Source organism: Bos indicus, chromosome 22 (genome assembly GCF_029378745.1).
Source record: "Bos indicus isolate NIAB-ARS_2022 breed Sahiwal x Tharparkar chromosome 22, NIAB-ARS_B.indTharparkar_mat_pri_1.0, whole genome shotgun sequence".
In the NCBI taxonomy this organism is placed as follows: Eukaryota; Metazoa; Chordata; class Mammalia; order Artiodactyla; family Bovidae; genus Bos; species Bos indicus.
The window spans coordinates 57,226,097-57,242,595 of record NC_091781.1 but is presented as its reverse complement, the minus strand read 5'-3'; the positions used below and the strand labels follow the sequence as shown (position 1 = coordinate 57,242,595).

General features: G+C 54.6%; 1 protein-coding gene across 7 annotated transcripts in view; it reads left to right on the top strand.

Annotated features, from left to right (window-relative positions):
* NR2C2 (nuclear receptor subfamily 2 group C member 2) overlaps positions 1-16,499 on the top strand; it is a 114,961-nt gene that overhangs the window by 85,675 nt on the left and 12,787 nt on the right. For all 7 annotated transcript variants that reach the window (XR_011563087.1, XM_070776950.1, XM_070776953.1 and 4 more), the window contains 5 exons: positions 4,109-4,309; positions 10,054-10,156; positions 12,117-12,296; positions 13,056-13,203; positions 13,879-13,972. Coding sequence is in view for 6 of the 7 variants with exons in the window: in XM_070776950.1 (XP_070633051.1) it covers positions 4,109-4,309; positions 10,054-10,156; positions 12,117-12,296; positions 13,056-13,203; positions 13,879-13,972 (726 nt within the window). In the remaining variant the exon portion in view is untranslated. The remainder of the gene's footprint in view (positions 1-4,108; positions 4,310-10,053; positions 10,157-12,116; positions 12,297-13,055; positions 13,204-13,878; positions 13,973-16,499) is intronic.

The following is a 16,499-nucleotide window of genomic DNA, read 5'->3' as shown; positions in this document are numbered from 1 at the left end:
GTGTTCCCAGGCCCAAGCAGCAGTGGAGGAGGAGGCGGGGCAGGGGTTGGGGAAACCAGCTAAAGGGGCAGCCACACCCACCCCGCTGGCACAGGGGGGGACGTGGGCCCAGGATGGCCAGAGCTGCTCGTTTGTTAAAAAGAACTGTGTGTGTGTGTGTGCGCATGGGTGGTCATTTGTGTCCGACTCTTTGTGACCCCGTGGACTGTATAGCCCGCCAGGCTCCTCTGTCCACAGGATTCTCCAGGCAAGAATACTGGAGTGGGTTGCCATTTCCTCCTGCAGGGGGTCTTCCCAATCCAGGGGTTGAGCCCCCAGCTCCTGCATTGCAGGTGGATTCTTTACCCCGAGCCATCAGGGAAGCCTGAAGAGCAGTAGACAGGACTTCTGTGGGAAATACCCCACTTTTAAATGTTGTCAATTGGAGTTTAGTTTTTTTTTTGTTTTTTTTAATGTAAAAGTTGGAGAATTGAAACGGAAGTTAGGTCATGACTGGCTTTTTGCCTTCAAGCCGTCCCTTTGCAAGCTCTTTTTTCCAGTAGAAACGATGGGCCCAGCCTGGCTGGAACAGAGAGGGTGAATAGACGAGAATGGCAGCATGTGAGGCCATCGCTGAGAGCCTTTTGGATTAGAACCCGGGGCCTTGGGCTGGTAGAGCGCAGTCGGCACTGCTCTGACAGGGCTGCACATCCCCAGCAGTGCCCACCCTGTGCAGACTGAGCGGCGAACGCCACACAGGGCTAGCGGGGAGAGATGGCGTTATGGCTCAATGCTCAGGAGCTGTTGCTGACACTAAAAACGGGCGTGGGTTCAGTGTAAACTGCCATGCTACGTGTGTCCACAGGAGTGCACGCAACCCAGTGCACGCGGCCTTCACTTGAAGGAGACTGGAGCTCACTTGTAGAGGGTGCAGGGACCACGTCCCGGGGGCCCCTGTGCTGGCTTCTCCCGCACCACTCGCTTCACCGGAGGCCTTCTTTGTGTTCACCTGGTGTTTCTCACTGAAAAGAGTGTTACAGACACACTCACGATTCACATTAGACACACGTTCTTCTCTAGTGTATCAGTGCATGGACTGTACAGCCCTTGGAATTCTCCAGGCCAGAACACTGGAGTGGGTGGCCTTTCCCTTCTCCAGGGGATCTTCCCAACCAGGGGTAAGAACCCAGGTCTCCCACATTGCAGGCGATTCTCCACCAGCTGAGCCAGCAGGGAAGCAGTGTATCAGTCACATCAGAACAAAAGTGCTTTTCAGAACCAGCATTAAAGCCGCACTGATAGGAAGCAGGCTGCGGAAGGCCTTAGCCTTAAGAGTCAGAACAGTGTCCCTTCAGTGCTCCCCCACCGCTCCCTGCCTCGCCCGCAGTTTGTTAGCGTTTGCAGGTTGGGAGTCTGCACATTTGTTCCAAGTAAAGAAATTAAAGCTTGCGTCTTGTGTGTGTTTCCTGGGGCTGCCGCAACAGATTACCACAAACTGAGCTGCTTAAAACAACAGAAGTGTGTTCCTCTTCTGGGGGCCAGAAACCCGGAATCCTGGTGTCGGCAGGGCCGGGCTCTGTCTTACGGTTCTAGGGGAGCATCTCTGCTTGCAGCCGAGTCACTGCCGCCTCTGCCTTTGTTGTCACGTGGGCGCCTTTTAAAGGGCAGCACAGTGCGCTGCCACTCAGGTCAACGACATCCGCAGGGGCTGCCCCAAGTTAGGTCAGCTGTGTGAGTCCTGGGGGCCAGGGCTGAGACTTCGTTCTGAGGGGACATGATTCTCCCTGCCACACCTTTCTCCTCTGAGGAGACTTAATCTTTGGATACGTCCCCTCAGTTTACTGTCTCCTCAGTCTCATTACGGAGTCTGCCTGCCCATGTGTGTTAGCAAGGTCTCCCCACCTCATGGTCACTGTGAGATTCCAGAACACTTCAGGAAGAAAGTGAGAGCTGACAGGTGTGAAGAGGAGGTCAGACCTCTGACTCCCAGATCTCCAGGCTAGGGGAGGGCCTTTCGAAGGCCATTTAGCTCCCCTCCTCACGAAGTAGGCAGGAGGCCCTCCCTTGGCCGCCGGGACATGTTTTCTCACCCGGTCCAGTTCTCTGTCTCCAGTTGGACTGCTCCAGGGGCCCGGCACACCGCAGCTGGTAACGGTGAAAGGTCCTTCCTGTCCTTCCCGCTGAGGGCCCTGCTTCTAGCGTGGTGGGCCTTTGGCCCCTTGGCGGGAGTGACAGTGTGCGGGGCCTCTGGCCCGCGCTGTAGCAGCTCTGCATGGCCCCCTCTCTTGCCTCAGCGTCACTCCCTCAGAGCAGTCTCTCCTCCTCAGGCTGCCCCACGCCCTGCCCGTGTCGGGCTCTCTCCGTTCCCCTGCTGTTTGGCATCCTCCGTGGCGCTGGCGCTGACTGTGCGATGGCTGCACGGCCGGTCTGTCCTCTGGCAGGTGGGCTCCCCACCGGGCTCACGTCTGCACCCTCAGTACCGGGAGCAGCGCTCACCAGCGAGCAGCTGCCCAGTGAGCACGCGTTAAGCAACGGGCTTCCTTGCCTGTGCCATTTTCTTGGGCACCTACCAGCGTTGGCTCGTCTCCTGTACTGGACACTGGCAGAGCCGCTGGGTAGGACTCTGTGCGTTTGCTGGGGATGCCGTGTCCCGAGGCATTTCTGTCAGGAGGGGGCACAGGTCCGTCTGTAGATGTGCCCCAGGGCCCTGGGGTCCCCCAGAGACACCACACATCTGCCCGGCCCAGGGCCCAGCGCGAGCACCCCAGGAGTCCCGTCTGCCGGGAAGGCCTGCTGGGTCCTTGGGGAGAGAGCGGGCAGTGCTCCGGGCCGGTGCCTGGCCTGGAAGAGAGGCAGGAATGGGCTGGAACAACTTCCGTGAACATCACGATCGGGAGGCAGAGAAGTTGCTCTTCCCACAGCAGCTGATTAGTCATGACTGGTGCACTGGGGCAGGGACGCAGGGAAGAGACCCCCTCTTGCAGGGGCCTCCTGAGCGGTGGGTGTCCCCGGAGAGCCAGGCTCAGGGCTTGTCGGAGTCGGCGCTCACTACCTCCAGGGCTGCCGTGGTCTCGTTCACGGCCTCTCTCCGGTGCCGACCCTGCGGGTGCAGCCCAAGCCAGGTGTCATGTCTGTGCTTGAGGACCTCAGAGTCAGGACGGCGGGAGGCTGGGCTGTCAGCAAGGAGCCCCCTGCGCGTCACTCCGAGGCGGGCATTTACAGGGCCTGCCCTTCGGAGGCCACCCTTCTTTAAAGCAGCCTTTGTCAGCTTGGGTTCAGAAACTCAGGAGAGGTCATTCCCTGCTCATCCAGTGGTTTGGGTTCCATGCTTCCAGTGCAGGGTGCCTGGGTTCCATCCCTGGTCAGGGGAACTAAGTTCCAGGCAACGTGGCCAAAAAATAAAAGTTAGAGTTGTTCACATTTCTCAGTTTGCCTAGAACAAGGAGGTACACACATCCATATGTACATGGAGCCAAGCACGGATGGATGTATGGACCTCCTTAAGCACACTCTCTCTATATATGTAAGTTAAGATACCGTCTACTGTTTATTATTGTCTCCATTTCATTCATAACAGAAGGGGCCTTTCTCGGTCCAGTTTAATTGAAACTTAGTTGATATGCAGCACTGTTCTGAGTATAAACCACAGTAACTTAGATTGTACCATCACATTGTAAAGTGATTGCCACAATACGTTTAGTTAACATTCACCAACTCATGCAGACACAGAGAAAAGGAAAAGGAAACACGAATGTTTATTCTCCTTGTGGTGAGAACCGTGGGGGTCTAGGCCCGGAACTGCTCTCACCCACGTGTGCGGCGGAGCAGTCTCGAGCCGCGGGCCACGCCCCAGGCCACGCCCCCAGGACGGGCCTGGCCCCTGGAATCTGCGCCTTTGCGGCGCCTTGGTGCAGTTTCCCGTCCCCTCCTTCTGAAGAGCATTGTGACTGTAAGAGTAGTAGGGATGGTATCACCCTGCAGTGACACAGCTCTGTGAGAAGTGGACTCTGAAAGGCTCCTTGTTGCCCCCTCTCCGGCCCTGGTGAGGCCGTCCTGGCCCAGCCACCCCCAGGCCGGCGCTGGCAGTTGCACGCTCTCTGTGAGAGCCCCTCCGCGTTGTGTCTTGTAGATCGTGACCGACCAGCAGACGGGGCAGAAGATCCAGATCGTCACCGCGGTGGACGCCTCCGGATCCCCCAAGCAGCAGTTCATCCTGACCAGCCCCGATGGAGCTGGAACTGGGAAGGTGATCCTGGCTTCCCCAGAGACCTCCAGTGCCAAGCAGCTCATATTCACCACCTCGGACAACCTCGTCCCCGGCAGGATCCAAGTAAGACCCGTTGACAGGTGTTTATCTCAGCATTTCTGCTGCCACGCTTGTTCTGGACTCTCACCTCTACTCTGGAGGCCATATCCGTCCCTGAAGGTCCTTTGAGGACCTGCAGCCATGGCAGGTTGCTGCCTTGGTTCAAGTGAAAAGCAGCAAGTGAGGGGCAAGGCCCAGACGGCAGCTACTGCAGTGCTCAGGGAGGGTGGAGATAGGAGGCCGACTGAGCAGGTGGTGTGGCCCCCTGGATGACTGTCTCACCACAGCTGACCACAGCCAGGTGAGGGCCGGCTGGGTCTGATCTGACCCGGCCTGGCCAGCCCTCTGTTCTGTCCTTGCTCCTGTGGGCTGCAGCCTGTGGCCCCTCAGCTCTGGCCTCTGTTCCTGCCCTGCTTCTCCCTCTGATGGGCGAGGTGGGATCCGTGCAGGTGCAGGGAAGGGAAGAGCAGGAGCTGGCAGAAGAGCAGGCTTACTGGGATGCGCTGAATGTCCAGGTCCAGCACCTGGAGGAGTAGGGCTCAGGCCGGTGTCCCGCATTGGCCAAGCACAGGGCGCGTGCAGTCCACCGTCGTGTTTAGCTCTGCTTTCTAATTAAAAAGAAGCTTGTGGTGACGTGGACTTCACCGCCTCAGTCAGTTTCAAGTGTCCAGTTCAGTGTATTGGCGTTGTTTTGCAACCCTCCCCCGCTCTGGTCCATCCACAGAACGCCCCATCCTCCCCGACCGAAGCTCTATGGCCATTAAACACCTGTCCCCACCTCTCCCCAGCCCCTGGCCACCACTCCGCTCCTTTCTGTGGGTCTGATGACTCTAGGGACCTCACATGAGGAGACTCCTGTAATACTTGTCCTTCTGTGACTGGCTAATTTCACTGAGCCCAGTATCCTCAAGGTTCATCTGTGTGGTCACACGTGTCAGGATTTCCTCCTTTTAAAGCTGAATGATATTCTGCTCTGCGGATGGACCACGCGTGGGTTATCATTCATCTGTTGATGGGTACTGGGGTCGCTTCAGCCTTTTGAGCACTGTGAGCAAAGCCGCTAAGCATCCATGTGTTTTGCAGGGGCATTCCGCTGTGGAGAGAATTCAGGAAGGAAAGGGTTTCTTTCCTTCTGCTCAGCTGTGTTCAGAACACCAGTGTGCAGAGCTTTCAGAGCTGTGCTTCTGAGACACTGCATGATGGACTTACTCATCCTTCCCTTCCCAGCTTCCACTCTGATCACCTGAAATCTGAATTCCTCCCTGCTTGCTCAGACTCCTCGCTCGTGAGAGGATGGCTGTGATCTTTCGCATCTCTTACAAGAGGTCATCCCACGTAATGATTTCTGTATATAGTCACTGCGCTTAAATGACCGTAAGGCTTAGTGGTGGTGGTGGTGGTGTCCCGCTCTGCGACCCCATGGCCTGCAGCATGCCAGGCTTCCCTGCCCTTCGCCGTCTCCAAAATTCGCTTAAGTTCATGCCCATTGAGTCCGTGATGCTATGCAGCCATCTCATTGTCTGCTGCCCGCTGCTGCTCTTGCCTTCAGTCATTCCCAGCATCAGGGCCTTTTCCAGTGAGTCAGCTTCACATCAGGCGGCCTAAGTGTTGGACCTTCAGCAACTGTCCTTCCAGTGAATATTCAGAGTTGATTGATTTCCTTTAGGATGGATTAGTTTGATCTCCTTCCTGTCAAAGGGACTCTCAAGAGTCTTCTCCAACACCACAATTTGAAAGCATCGATTGTTTGGCACTCAGCCTTCTTTATGGTCCAACTCTAATACCTGTACGTTACCACTGGAAAAACCATAGCTTTGACTGTGGCGGCCTTTGTCTGCAAAGTGAGGTCTTTGCTTTTTAACACACTGTCTCGGTTCGTCATGCCTCTCCTTCCAAGGAGAAAGCGTCCTTTAATTTAGTGGTTGCAGTCACTGTCTGCAGTGATTTTTGTAGCCCAAGAAAATAAAATCTATCGCTGTTTCCACTTTTCCCCTTTCTATTTGCCATGAAATGATGGGACCTGATGTCATGATATTAGTTTTTTGAATATTGAGTTTTAAGCCAGCTTTTTCACTCTGTTCTTTCACCTTCATCAAGGGGCTCTTAAGTTCCTCTTCACTTTCTGCCATTAGGGTGGTGTCACCTGCATATCTGAGGTTGTTATTTCTCCTGGCAATCTTGATTCCAGCTTGTGATTTATCCAGCCCAGCCTTTCACATGATGTACTCTCCATGTAAGTTAAATAAGCAGGGTGACAATATACAGGCTTGCTGTACTTCTTTCCCAATTTTGAACCGGTCAGTCATTACTTCCACTGTATAATCATAAGGGATTTGATTTAAGTCATATCTGAATGGCCTAGTGGTTTCCCCTACTTTCTTCAATTAAAGCCTGAATTTTGCAATAAGGAGTTCGTGATCTGAGCAACAGTCAGCTCCAGGTCTTGTTTTTGCTGACTGTGTAGAGCTTCTCCATCTTTGGCTGCAAAGAATTTCAGTCAGATTCTGGTATTGACCACTTGGTGAGGTCTCTGTGTAGTTATCTCTTATGTGCTGTTGGAAGAGGGTGTTTGCTGTGACCAGTGTCTTCTCTTGGAAAAACTCTGTTAGCCTTTGCCCTGTTTGATTCTATACTCCAAGGCCAACCTTGCCTGTTACTCCAGGTATCTCTTGACTTCCTTCTTTTCCATTCCAGTCCCCTATGATGAAAAGGACACCTCTTTTTGGTGTTTGTTCTAGAAGGTCTTTATGGAACAGGTCAACTTCAGCTTCTTTGGCATCAGTGGTTGGGGCATAGACTTGGATTGCTGTGATGTTGAATGGTTTGCCTTGGAAACGAACTGAGATCTTTCTGTTATTTTTGAGATTGCATCCAAGTACTGCATTTCAGACTCTTGTTGACTATGATGGCTACTCCATTTCTTCTAACAGAGTCTTGCCAACAGTAGTAGATACAATGGTAATCTGATTTAAATTCACCCATTCCCATCCATTTTAGTTGACTGATTCCTAAGATGTCGATGTTTCCTCTTGCCATCTCCTGCTTGGCCACATCCAGTTTACCTTGATTCATAGACCTAACGTTCCTTTTATAGCATCAGACTTGACTTTTACCACCAGACACATGCACGGTTGGGCGTTGTTTCCACTGTGGCCCAGCCACTTCGTTCTTTCTGGAGCTGTTAGGACTTGCCCTCCACTCTTACCCAGTAGCGTGCTGGACACTTTCTGACCTGGGGCTGATCTTCCAGTGTCGTATCTTTTTGCCTTTTCACACTGTTCATGTTCGTGGAGCTCGCGCAGCAAAAATCCTGGGGTGGTTTGCCGATCCCTCCTCCGGTGGACCACGTTTTGTCTCCACTGTGACCCGTCTATCTTGGGTGAACCTGCGTGGCATGGCTCATAGCTTCATTGAGTTACACAAGCCCCTTGGCCTCGGCTAGGCTGTGACCCACATTATTTCATAGCAGCTGTTGTTCACTTTTTCATGCGCCTTTTTCAGTCACATCACTCTTGTAAATGGAGAGCACGGTGGGTCGTGTAGAAAGTCTCCTACAAAGGCAGGAGAAATAGGTTTCAGAGGCTCCCTGTCCTAGTCCCTCCACTTCCAGAGCCTCACGAGAGAGCTAGTTGTTTAATCAGTAAGGCTTAATTATTTTTCTGCTAAATGTACTAGTCTGAACTTCCAAGCTGTTTCACGAGTGTAGAGAAGCAGCCAGAGACTTTGAGTATCCTCATGGTTGGAGCATCTGCACGGGACTCCCCCACTGCCCCGGGTCTTGGTGGTGGTAGCAGATTGGAGGGTGGGTCATTGAGAAGTAACATCACACCCTGGGCAGCCCCACCCGACCCCCACCACTGCCGAAGGGTGTGGCCCAGAGGCCTGGCCCCCATTCCCGCTGGCAGAGGAGGCTGTCAGGTGGGGTTTCCCCAGTTCTGCCCAGAGTTGTTCTTAGAAACCCAAGATTAGGAATTCAGTTGATCCTGACTTGGCTTCTTGTTCTGGTTTTTCATCATCTTCAGTTCAGTTTAGTCGCTCAGTCGTGTCCAACTCTGCGACACCGTGGACTGCAGCACGCCAGGCCTCCCTGTTCATCACCAACTCCCAGAGCTTACTCAGACTCATGTCCATTGAGTCAGTGCTGCCATCCAACCATCTCATCCTCTGTCGCCCCCTTCTCCTCCTGCCTTCAATCCTTCCCAACATCAGGGTCTTTTCCAGTGAGTTAGTTCTTCACATCAGGTGGTCAGAGTATTGGAGTTTCAGCTTCAGCATCAGTCCTTCCAGTGAATATTCAAGACTGATTTTCTTTAGGATTGACTGGTTGGATCTCCTTGCAGTCCAAGGGACTCTCAAGTCTTCTCCAACATCACAGTTCAAAAGCATCTCAGTTCTTTGGTACTCAGCTTTCTTTATAGTCCAACTCTCACATCCATACATGACTACTGGAAAAACCATAGCTTTGACTAGGTAGACCTTTGTCAGCAATGTGATGTCTCTACTTTTTAATACGCTGTCTGCTGCTGCTGCTAAATCACTTCAGTCGTGTCCGACTCTCTGCAACCCCATGGACTGCCGCCTACCAGGCTCCTCCGTCCGTGGGATTTTCCAGGCAAGAGTACTGGAGTGGGGTGCCATTGCCTTCTCCGAATATGCCGTCTAGGCTGGTCATAACTTTCCTTCCAAGGAGTAAGCGTCTTTTAATTTCATGGCTGCAGTCACCATCTGCAGTGATCTTGGAGCTCAAGAAAAGAAAGTCTATCAACTTTTTCCACTGTTTCCCCATCTATTTGCCATAAAGTGATGGGACCAGATGCCATGATCTTAGTTTTCTGAATGTTGAGCTTTAAGCCAGCTTTTTCACTCTCCTCTTTCACCTTCATCAAGAGGTTCTTTAGTTCCTCTTCACTTTCTGCCATAAGGGTAGTGTCATGTGCATATCTGAGGTTATTGATATTTCTTCTAGAAGTCTTGATTCCAGCTTGTGCTTCACCCAGCCCAGCATTTCTCATGATGTACTCTGTAAGCAGGATGACAATATACAGCCTTGACATACTCCTTTCCCGAGTTGGAACCAGTCTGTTGTTACATGTCCAGTTTAAATTGTTGCTTCTTGACCTACATACAGATTTCTCAGGAGGCAGGTCCGGTGGTCTGGTATTCGCATTTCTTTAAGAATTTTCCATAGTTTGTTGTGATCCACACAGTCAAAGGCTTTGGCATAGTCAATACAGCATAAGTAGATGTTTTTCCGGAACTCGCTTGCTTTTTTAGTGATCCAACGGATGTTGGCAACTTGATCTCTGGTTTCTCTGCCTTTTCTAAAACCAGCTTGAACATCTGGAAGTTCATGGTTCACATGTTACTGAAGCCTGGCTTGGAGAATTTTGAGCATTACTTTACTAGCGTGTGAGATGAGTGCAATTGTGCGGTAGTTTGAGCATTCTTTGGCATTGCCTTTCTTTGGGATTGGAATGCAAACTGACCTTTTCCAGTCCTGTGGCCACTGCTGAGTTTTCCAAATTTGCTGGCATATTGAGTGCAGCACTTTCACAGCATCATCTAAAGGATTTGAAATAGCTCAACTGGAATTCCATCACCTCCACTAGCTTTGTTCGTAGTGATGCTTCCTAAGGCCCACTTGACTTCGCATTCCAGATGTCTGGCTCTAGGTGAGTGATCACACCATGGTGGTTATCTGGGTCATGAAAATCTTTTCTGTACAGCTCTTCTGTGTCTTCATCATCTTATTTCCTGTTTATTCTTAGATCGTCACGGACTCTGCTTCTGTGGAGCGTTTGCTGGGGAAGACCGACGTCCAGCGGCCCCAGGTGGTGGAGTACTGTGTGGTGTGCGGCGACAAAGCCTCAGGTAAGCAGCGGTGGTCACGCGGGTGCACCTCAGGGGCCGGCATCACAGACCAGGTCCGGGCAGCGGGGTGGGGGGTCAGAATTCGACTGTACTTTTCTTTATTGGGATGATGATGTCCATAAGCAGATCAGGTTGTCAGATTATAGGAATCAAAAGGAAAAGTCAGGAAACTGTCTGTGATTTGTAAATCATGGTTGACTGTGATTATTTTTGTACTAGTAAGAAGGTAATCAAGACTTCCCTCATGGTCCAGTGATTAAAAACATGCTTCCACTGGGTTTGATCTCTGGTAGAGAACTAAGATCCCACATACCCTTATGGCCAAAAAAAAACGTAATCAGTCGTGAGCGTAGTCAGCATTTGCGCAGCGCTTTGCTCTTCCACAGGACGTCTGCTGCCCGTCCCGCCCCGGTCCACACTGCAGCTCGTCTCTCGCGCCCTCCCTATAACCCAGGGTGATAAACAGGAGGGAACGTGCCCTTGTGGCTGGAGTCCCAGTCGGGACCTCAGTGGTTGAGCGTGTGCTGTCGGATAAAGAGAAGGCTGCTCCAGCTGGCGGCCCACCCCGGGGAGCGTAACACGCACAGCCCCTGTGTCTCTGGGGACACACTCCTGGGCCTGCACGGTCGGGAGGGGACGAGGGACCTCAGAAGAGGCCTGGCCCCAGCAGGAGCCGTCGACAGTAATGATGCCGGGGACACTGACCTGTGCTCTGTGGTCACTGCATTCATAGCAGCTTTGGGTACTTGGTGGTCCCGGTTTGGGAAAAAAAAAGGTGAGCTAGGCCTCTGAAGAGGAGGACGAGCCCTGGTCAGGAAGGAAGCCCCAGCCCTGCCCGTTCTGCCGCAGCGCTCTCCCTTCTCTGCGCCTCCCCTGCGCAGCCTTTGTCCTCGTTGCCCTTGTGTTCAGGCCTCTGGGCACTGGATGTGCTCTTTTCTAGTTGCTTCGTGACAGGCCTTTCTGACCCCTGTGTCTCTGAATCCCCATCTTCTTGCTCAACAAGGAGAGACCTGTAAAGATTTGAGCAGATGAATGAAGCTTGAGTGTACCAGAGGCCACAGAATCTGCTCAGCTTCCCCTTTCTGGGCTTAAAGCTCAACACAGGCTTGCAGTGCCTTTGTCTAGACATGAGAGGTCCCTCTACGGCCTCAAGAGCCCGAGGAAATCCACTGCAGGGAAAGAAGAAAGATGTGTGCAGAGTCACTTCAGCACCACTGTGCTCAGAGCCCCACAGTTGGGGCCCCCAGGTGCACAGCTGGAGAAGGGCCCCACACGTCGGGGCTCAGGGCAGTGGGCTGCGCTGCAGCTGCTTCCATGGTGACCCCGTGAACTCTGACCCTGAAGTGCAGTTGTGACCCTGGGTTACAGGAGAGCATGCTCGAGTCAGTCCCCACCGGGATTGTGACGAAAGGTAAACCGATGGGACTCTTTAGAGTTCAGAGACCCCAGAGTTAATAAGCCTAGGATAAAGATTTGTGCTCGGGACGTGTACCTCGAGGATGGAACCACCGTGAGCTGCAGGCGTGGTGGCCTTCCTGGGCCATGCGGTCACAGCCCCCACACCGCGTCCTCTGGTCACACCCCCGCCCGCCCCCGCCCCCAGGTTCGTCTGCAGCCAGGACGGGACTCACAGAGGGAGTGAATGTGGACCGAGACCCCGGGGGCTGAGGAAGCGCAGGCTGCTGTCAGCTCCGCGCTGCTCCCAGCAGGACAGCGGAGCTGAGGGTTCCCAGCCAGGCTGCCCACCCAGCCCTCTCCACGGCCTCTGACGGGAGCCGAGCTTGGGCACGCCATCTGCCAGTGCCGGGTACCATGTCCGAGCTTGCGGCCTCCGTCGTGGCCTCGCAGGCTCCTCTGAAGGTGGGAGGAGGACATGTAGGCCTGGGGGCCCGCAGTTGGCCCGTGGCTGCCAGCATGGGAGCCCACACAGCAGGCCCACAGATGTCCCTTCCTCTCTCAGGCCGCCACTATGGGGCTGTCAGCTGCGAAGGCTGCAAAGGTTTCTTCAAAAGGAGCGTGAGGAAAAACCTGACCTACAGCTGCCGGAGCAGCCAGGACTGCATCATCAACAAACACCACCGGAACCGCTGCCAGTTCTGCCGGCTGAAGAAGTGCCTGGAGATGGGCATGAAAATGGAGTGTGAGTAGCAGGGCTCACACCCACACGCGTTAACAAGAGGGGAGAATGAGGTCTCGGTGCGTGGCCTTCGAGTACGCCAAGACCACCGTGTCCCCTGGGGTTTCATTCCGGTTCACCCTTTGGGTCAGCTCGGTGGTGCGGCGACGCCGCTGCTGGGCAGGGTCAGTTTCCACAGTGAAATCTTTCCCGACATGCGGGAGCCAGCGTGCGTGTGTGGGGAGCAGACACAGGCTTTGGGGTGAAGCCGAGAGAAGGCAGCCCCGGCCCTGCCCCGGGAGCTGGGGGGCCTGGGCACGGCACATGCCCTCTGAGCCTCAGATCCCTGCCTGTGAAGTAGCGCCCTTGTCTTGCTGCGTCTGCCGCCCCTTTTCTTTCCCCGTGAAGGTCTGTTCTCTTCCGTTGTTTCTGGCACGTGTGCATGCACTCTGCCAGACGCCGAAGGGAGAGGCTGCTGGTGTGACCCCCGCTGGCAGGTGGCGGAAGCTGTCCTGGCTGGAGCCGGGCGTTAGGGTGCATCCTCCGCCCCAGGGGGGTGGGCAGCTCTGTTGGGCCCACCTGAGGGGCTGTTTCTCCCCCGGGAGAGAGTCCTGTGAGCAGCGAGAGTCTCCAGTGGAAGCTGGGCCAGGCATGTCTGCCACGGAGCTTATCATCCCCACAGCAGCGGGCTCAGCCCAGGGGAACCCCACCTCCCGCAGAGGGAGTGGCTTTTGTTGGTGTGGCGCTTTCTTCTCAACACAGGTGTTTCTGTTGTCACTTAAGCTGTGCAGAGTGAACGGAAACCCTTTGACGTGCAGCGGGAGAAACCAAGCAATTGTGCTGCGTCCACTGAGAAGATCTACATCCGGAAGGACCTGCGGAGTCCTCTGATAGCCACGCCGACATTCGTGGCCGAGAAGGATGGGGCGAGGTCAGTGCCTGTGAACAGCCTGGGGGGCCCTGGAGCTGACGTGGGTGGTGCAGGTGCTCCTTGTGGGGGGCTGATGGCCCCACCTGCGGGCCTCGGCCACCGAGTTGGAGCCGCTGCAGTCACAGCCCTGGACGGGCCCTCGGGGGGTGGGCTCAGGAGGGGTCCAGGATGGGGTCAGAGCTTCCTGTCTCAGGGGCTCAGATTACGTGCTGTAGTTCAGGCATCGTTCATGCAGGAAAACGGCTGTTCCGTGAGTCAGGATCGGGGCTCTTGCAGTAGAGATAAAAGGCGTGAGACCCAGGTGTGGTCTGGGCAGCACCACGGGTCAGTGACACGTTGTTTTTAGTGCGATCTCTCAAACCTAACTTTAAAGGAGCAGAGGGAAACGAGAAGCCCTGTTTTGTACTGTGGCGCGCCCCAGGGTTGGGAATGCCCTGCTGGTGCTCCGAGATCAGGTGGCAGCGCTGGGAGAGCCGAGAGGCGTGTCCACGTCCTGTCTCGGGCAGGCCCGGCTCCAGGCGCGTCTCCTTGCAGAGCAGGGCTGGCGGCTCGCTGGCGCCGAGTGAGCGAGCGAGCGCGTCCTCCGGCCTGGCCCGCAGATGCACAGGGTCAGTGCAGCGTGAACTCTGCACTAAACACTGGAAGCTACTCTGGGTTTCTTTATGTCTTAACTAGACAAACAGGTCTTCTTGATCCAGGGATGCTTGTGAACATCCAGCAGCCTTTGATCCGTGAGGACGGAACGGTTCTCCTGGCCACGGACTGCAAGGTGATGTCCCACTCGCGCCCTTCCTGTTTCTGTCTCCACACGGGCACTCTGACGCGCACGATGCTCTCAGCTTCAGGGTGGAGGGTGTGCACTCCGCACCTCCGTGTCCTGGGTTACAGCCGTGCTGTGGGCTGCTCATGGTCACAGCACGTCAGGAGCTAGCGTTCTCCTTGGCGAATGTTCTGTGGTCTCTTTTCTTCTGAGGTCTCTCCCCCGGTAATGCACTTGGGCAGACTGCCGGCCGGCTGGGGAAGCGCTGCCTCTCCTAAGACGGCCTCTGGCAGCAGCCCCCAGTTCCTCTGTAGTAGGCGACCACAGGAAGAAGTCCCGCCAGGGCTGACAGGGACAGAGCGGGGCAACTGCGGGGAACCCAGTGTGCAGACCCAGACGGTTGTCACCCTGAGACATAGACACTGGCTGCCTCCTGGGGAGGAGACTGAGGAGAGGGCTTTATCCTGGCAAGGGAGCCCATTGTGTCTATGGCCTGTGGTCCCCGACACAGCCCAAGTGACGGGGCGGCAGCTGCACTGAGCCCGAGGCCCTGCTCTGGAAGGAGCCCCTCGGGGACAGTGCCGGCCTTGCTCTGCCCCTCAGAGCCGCAGCCGGGCCCCGTCTGCTCAGGCACACGCAGTGCGTCCCAGGGCGTCCTCCTGGGGCTAGGGGAAGGGGACGAGGACTGAGGGCCACTGAGGCCCGCTGCCTGCTCTGACCGTCTCCCGCGGGGCGGTCGGCCTCGTGGCCTCGGGCGCCGCTGAGCCGTCTCCCCAGGCGCGTGGCCTTCGCCCGGCAGACAGGTGGGGCATGACTGACCGCCTGGGCAGAGGGGCGGGCACACCAGGAGCAGGAAATAGGGCCCGAGCGCCCCGAACTCCCGATGGCCGAGGACAGCACCCCGTCCCATGTGCCACCCACACAGAGGCCGGTGCAGAGCAGGTGCCCACCAGGCAGGGGCGACGGGAACCTTGAGGAGGTCAGGTCCATGAAGCGTGCAGCGCCCACTCTAACCGCTAACGGCTCGGAGTCAGCTGGGCAGCAGGAGTGAAGCACCGTGAGGACAGGCGGCCCAGTGCGCCCGCCCCGCAGGGCCCGCCCCAGGGGCACCGCAGAGCCCCTGAGGGCAGGTGTTCTCAGGAGCTAACTGGGAAGCTCTTTCCTATCAAATAATTATACATTCAAAATCATTTACTCTGAATAAAAGTAACGGTATCTCAAATACCACCGAGACCCATGCTCCCTTCACCTCCTCTCCACGGGGCTGCGTCCTGCAGAGCAGTAAGTAGCTCAGGACCGTGGGCAGCTCACGGTACGGGCCCAGGCGTGGGGTCTCTTTCACTCTGCAGCGTATCTGTCACATGCTGTGTTCACATGAGAGAGATCAGATCCATATTCTGTTACGTGGTGGTTCTGTGATTTATTGATCGCTTTTCTGTTTATGATCTTTTCCACTGATTCTGGTCTTTCACGTGTGTAATCACGATACAGCAGACGTTTTTATTTATGTACCTTGATTTACCTTTTTTTTTTTTTTTGGCTTTCTTTTTTAAAAAATTGAGATATTAATTCACACACCAGAAAAATTTACCCTTTGAGCGTGTAATTCATGGTTTTCAGTATATTAACAAAATTGTTACAACTGTTCCTACTAATTCTAGAGCATTCCGTCACCCCAGACAGAGAGCCTGAACCCACTAGCAGTCACTGCCCCTTCTCCCACTCTCAGCCCTGCAGCCGCTCGTGTGCTTCTGCCTGTGGTCTTGTCCGTACTGGGCCTTGCGTGTAGAGGGAGCCGTGGGGCACGTGCCTCTGGGCCTGGCTGCGCTTGTGGCGTAATATTCTCAGGGTTCACCGTGTCGCGGCCTCCGCAGTGCCGATAAATAGCGTGTCGTGTGGTTGATCCATTCGGCAGCTGATGAACGTCGCGTCGTTTCTGCTTTTTGCCTCTTAGGAGTAATGCTGCTGTGAACGTTGTGTACAAGTGTTTGTGCACGTGTATTTTAACTTTTCTTACATACGTGCGTAGGAACGGAATCGCTGTGGTCGTGTGACAGCTGTACGTTTACATTTTTGAGGAACTGCCAGGCTGTTCTCCAGCAGCTGTGCACTTTGTTCCTCCCGCTGCCCCCGCGTCCTTGCCAGCACTCGACATTATATGTCTTTTGACTGTGACCATCCTAGTGGGTGTGATGTGACATTTCACTGTGGTTTTTATTTGCATTTTTTTTTTTTGCATTTTTAACTAGCTTATTTGTCTTCCTGTTATTGAGCTGTTAGAGTTCTTTAGCTATTCTGGCTACTAGACCATCATCAGATGTATAATTTGCAAAAAGTTCCTCCCGTTTTGTGGGTTGTCTTTTGTGTGTGGGAGGAGAGTTGTTTTTTACTTTACCGATAACCTTTTGAAGCACAAAGGTTTAAGCTTTGGCGACACCAGCTTGTCTGAGTGTCACCTTGTCTGTCCCTTGTCTGTCAGTTTACCTGGGTGTGGGTTTGTGTAACTGCCATCACAGTCCAGATGCAGAAGTGTTTG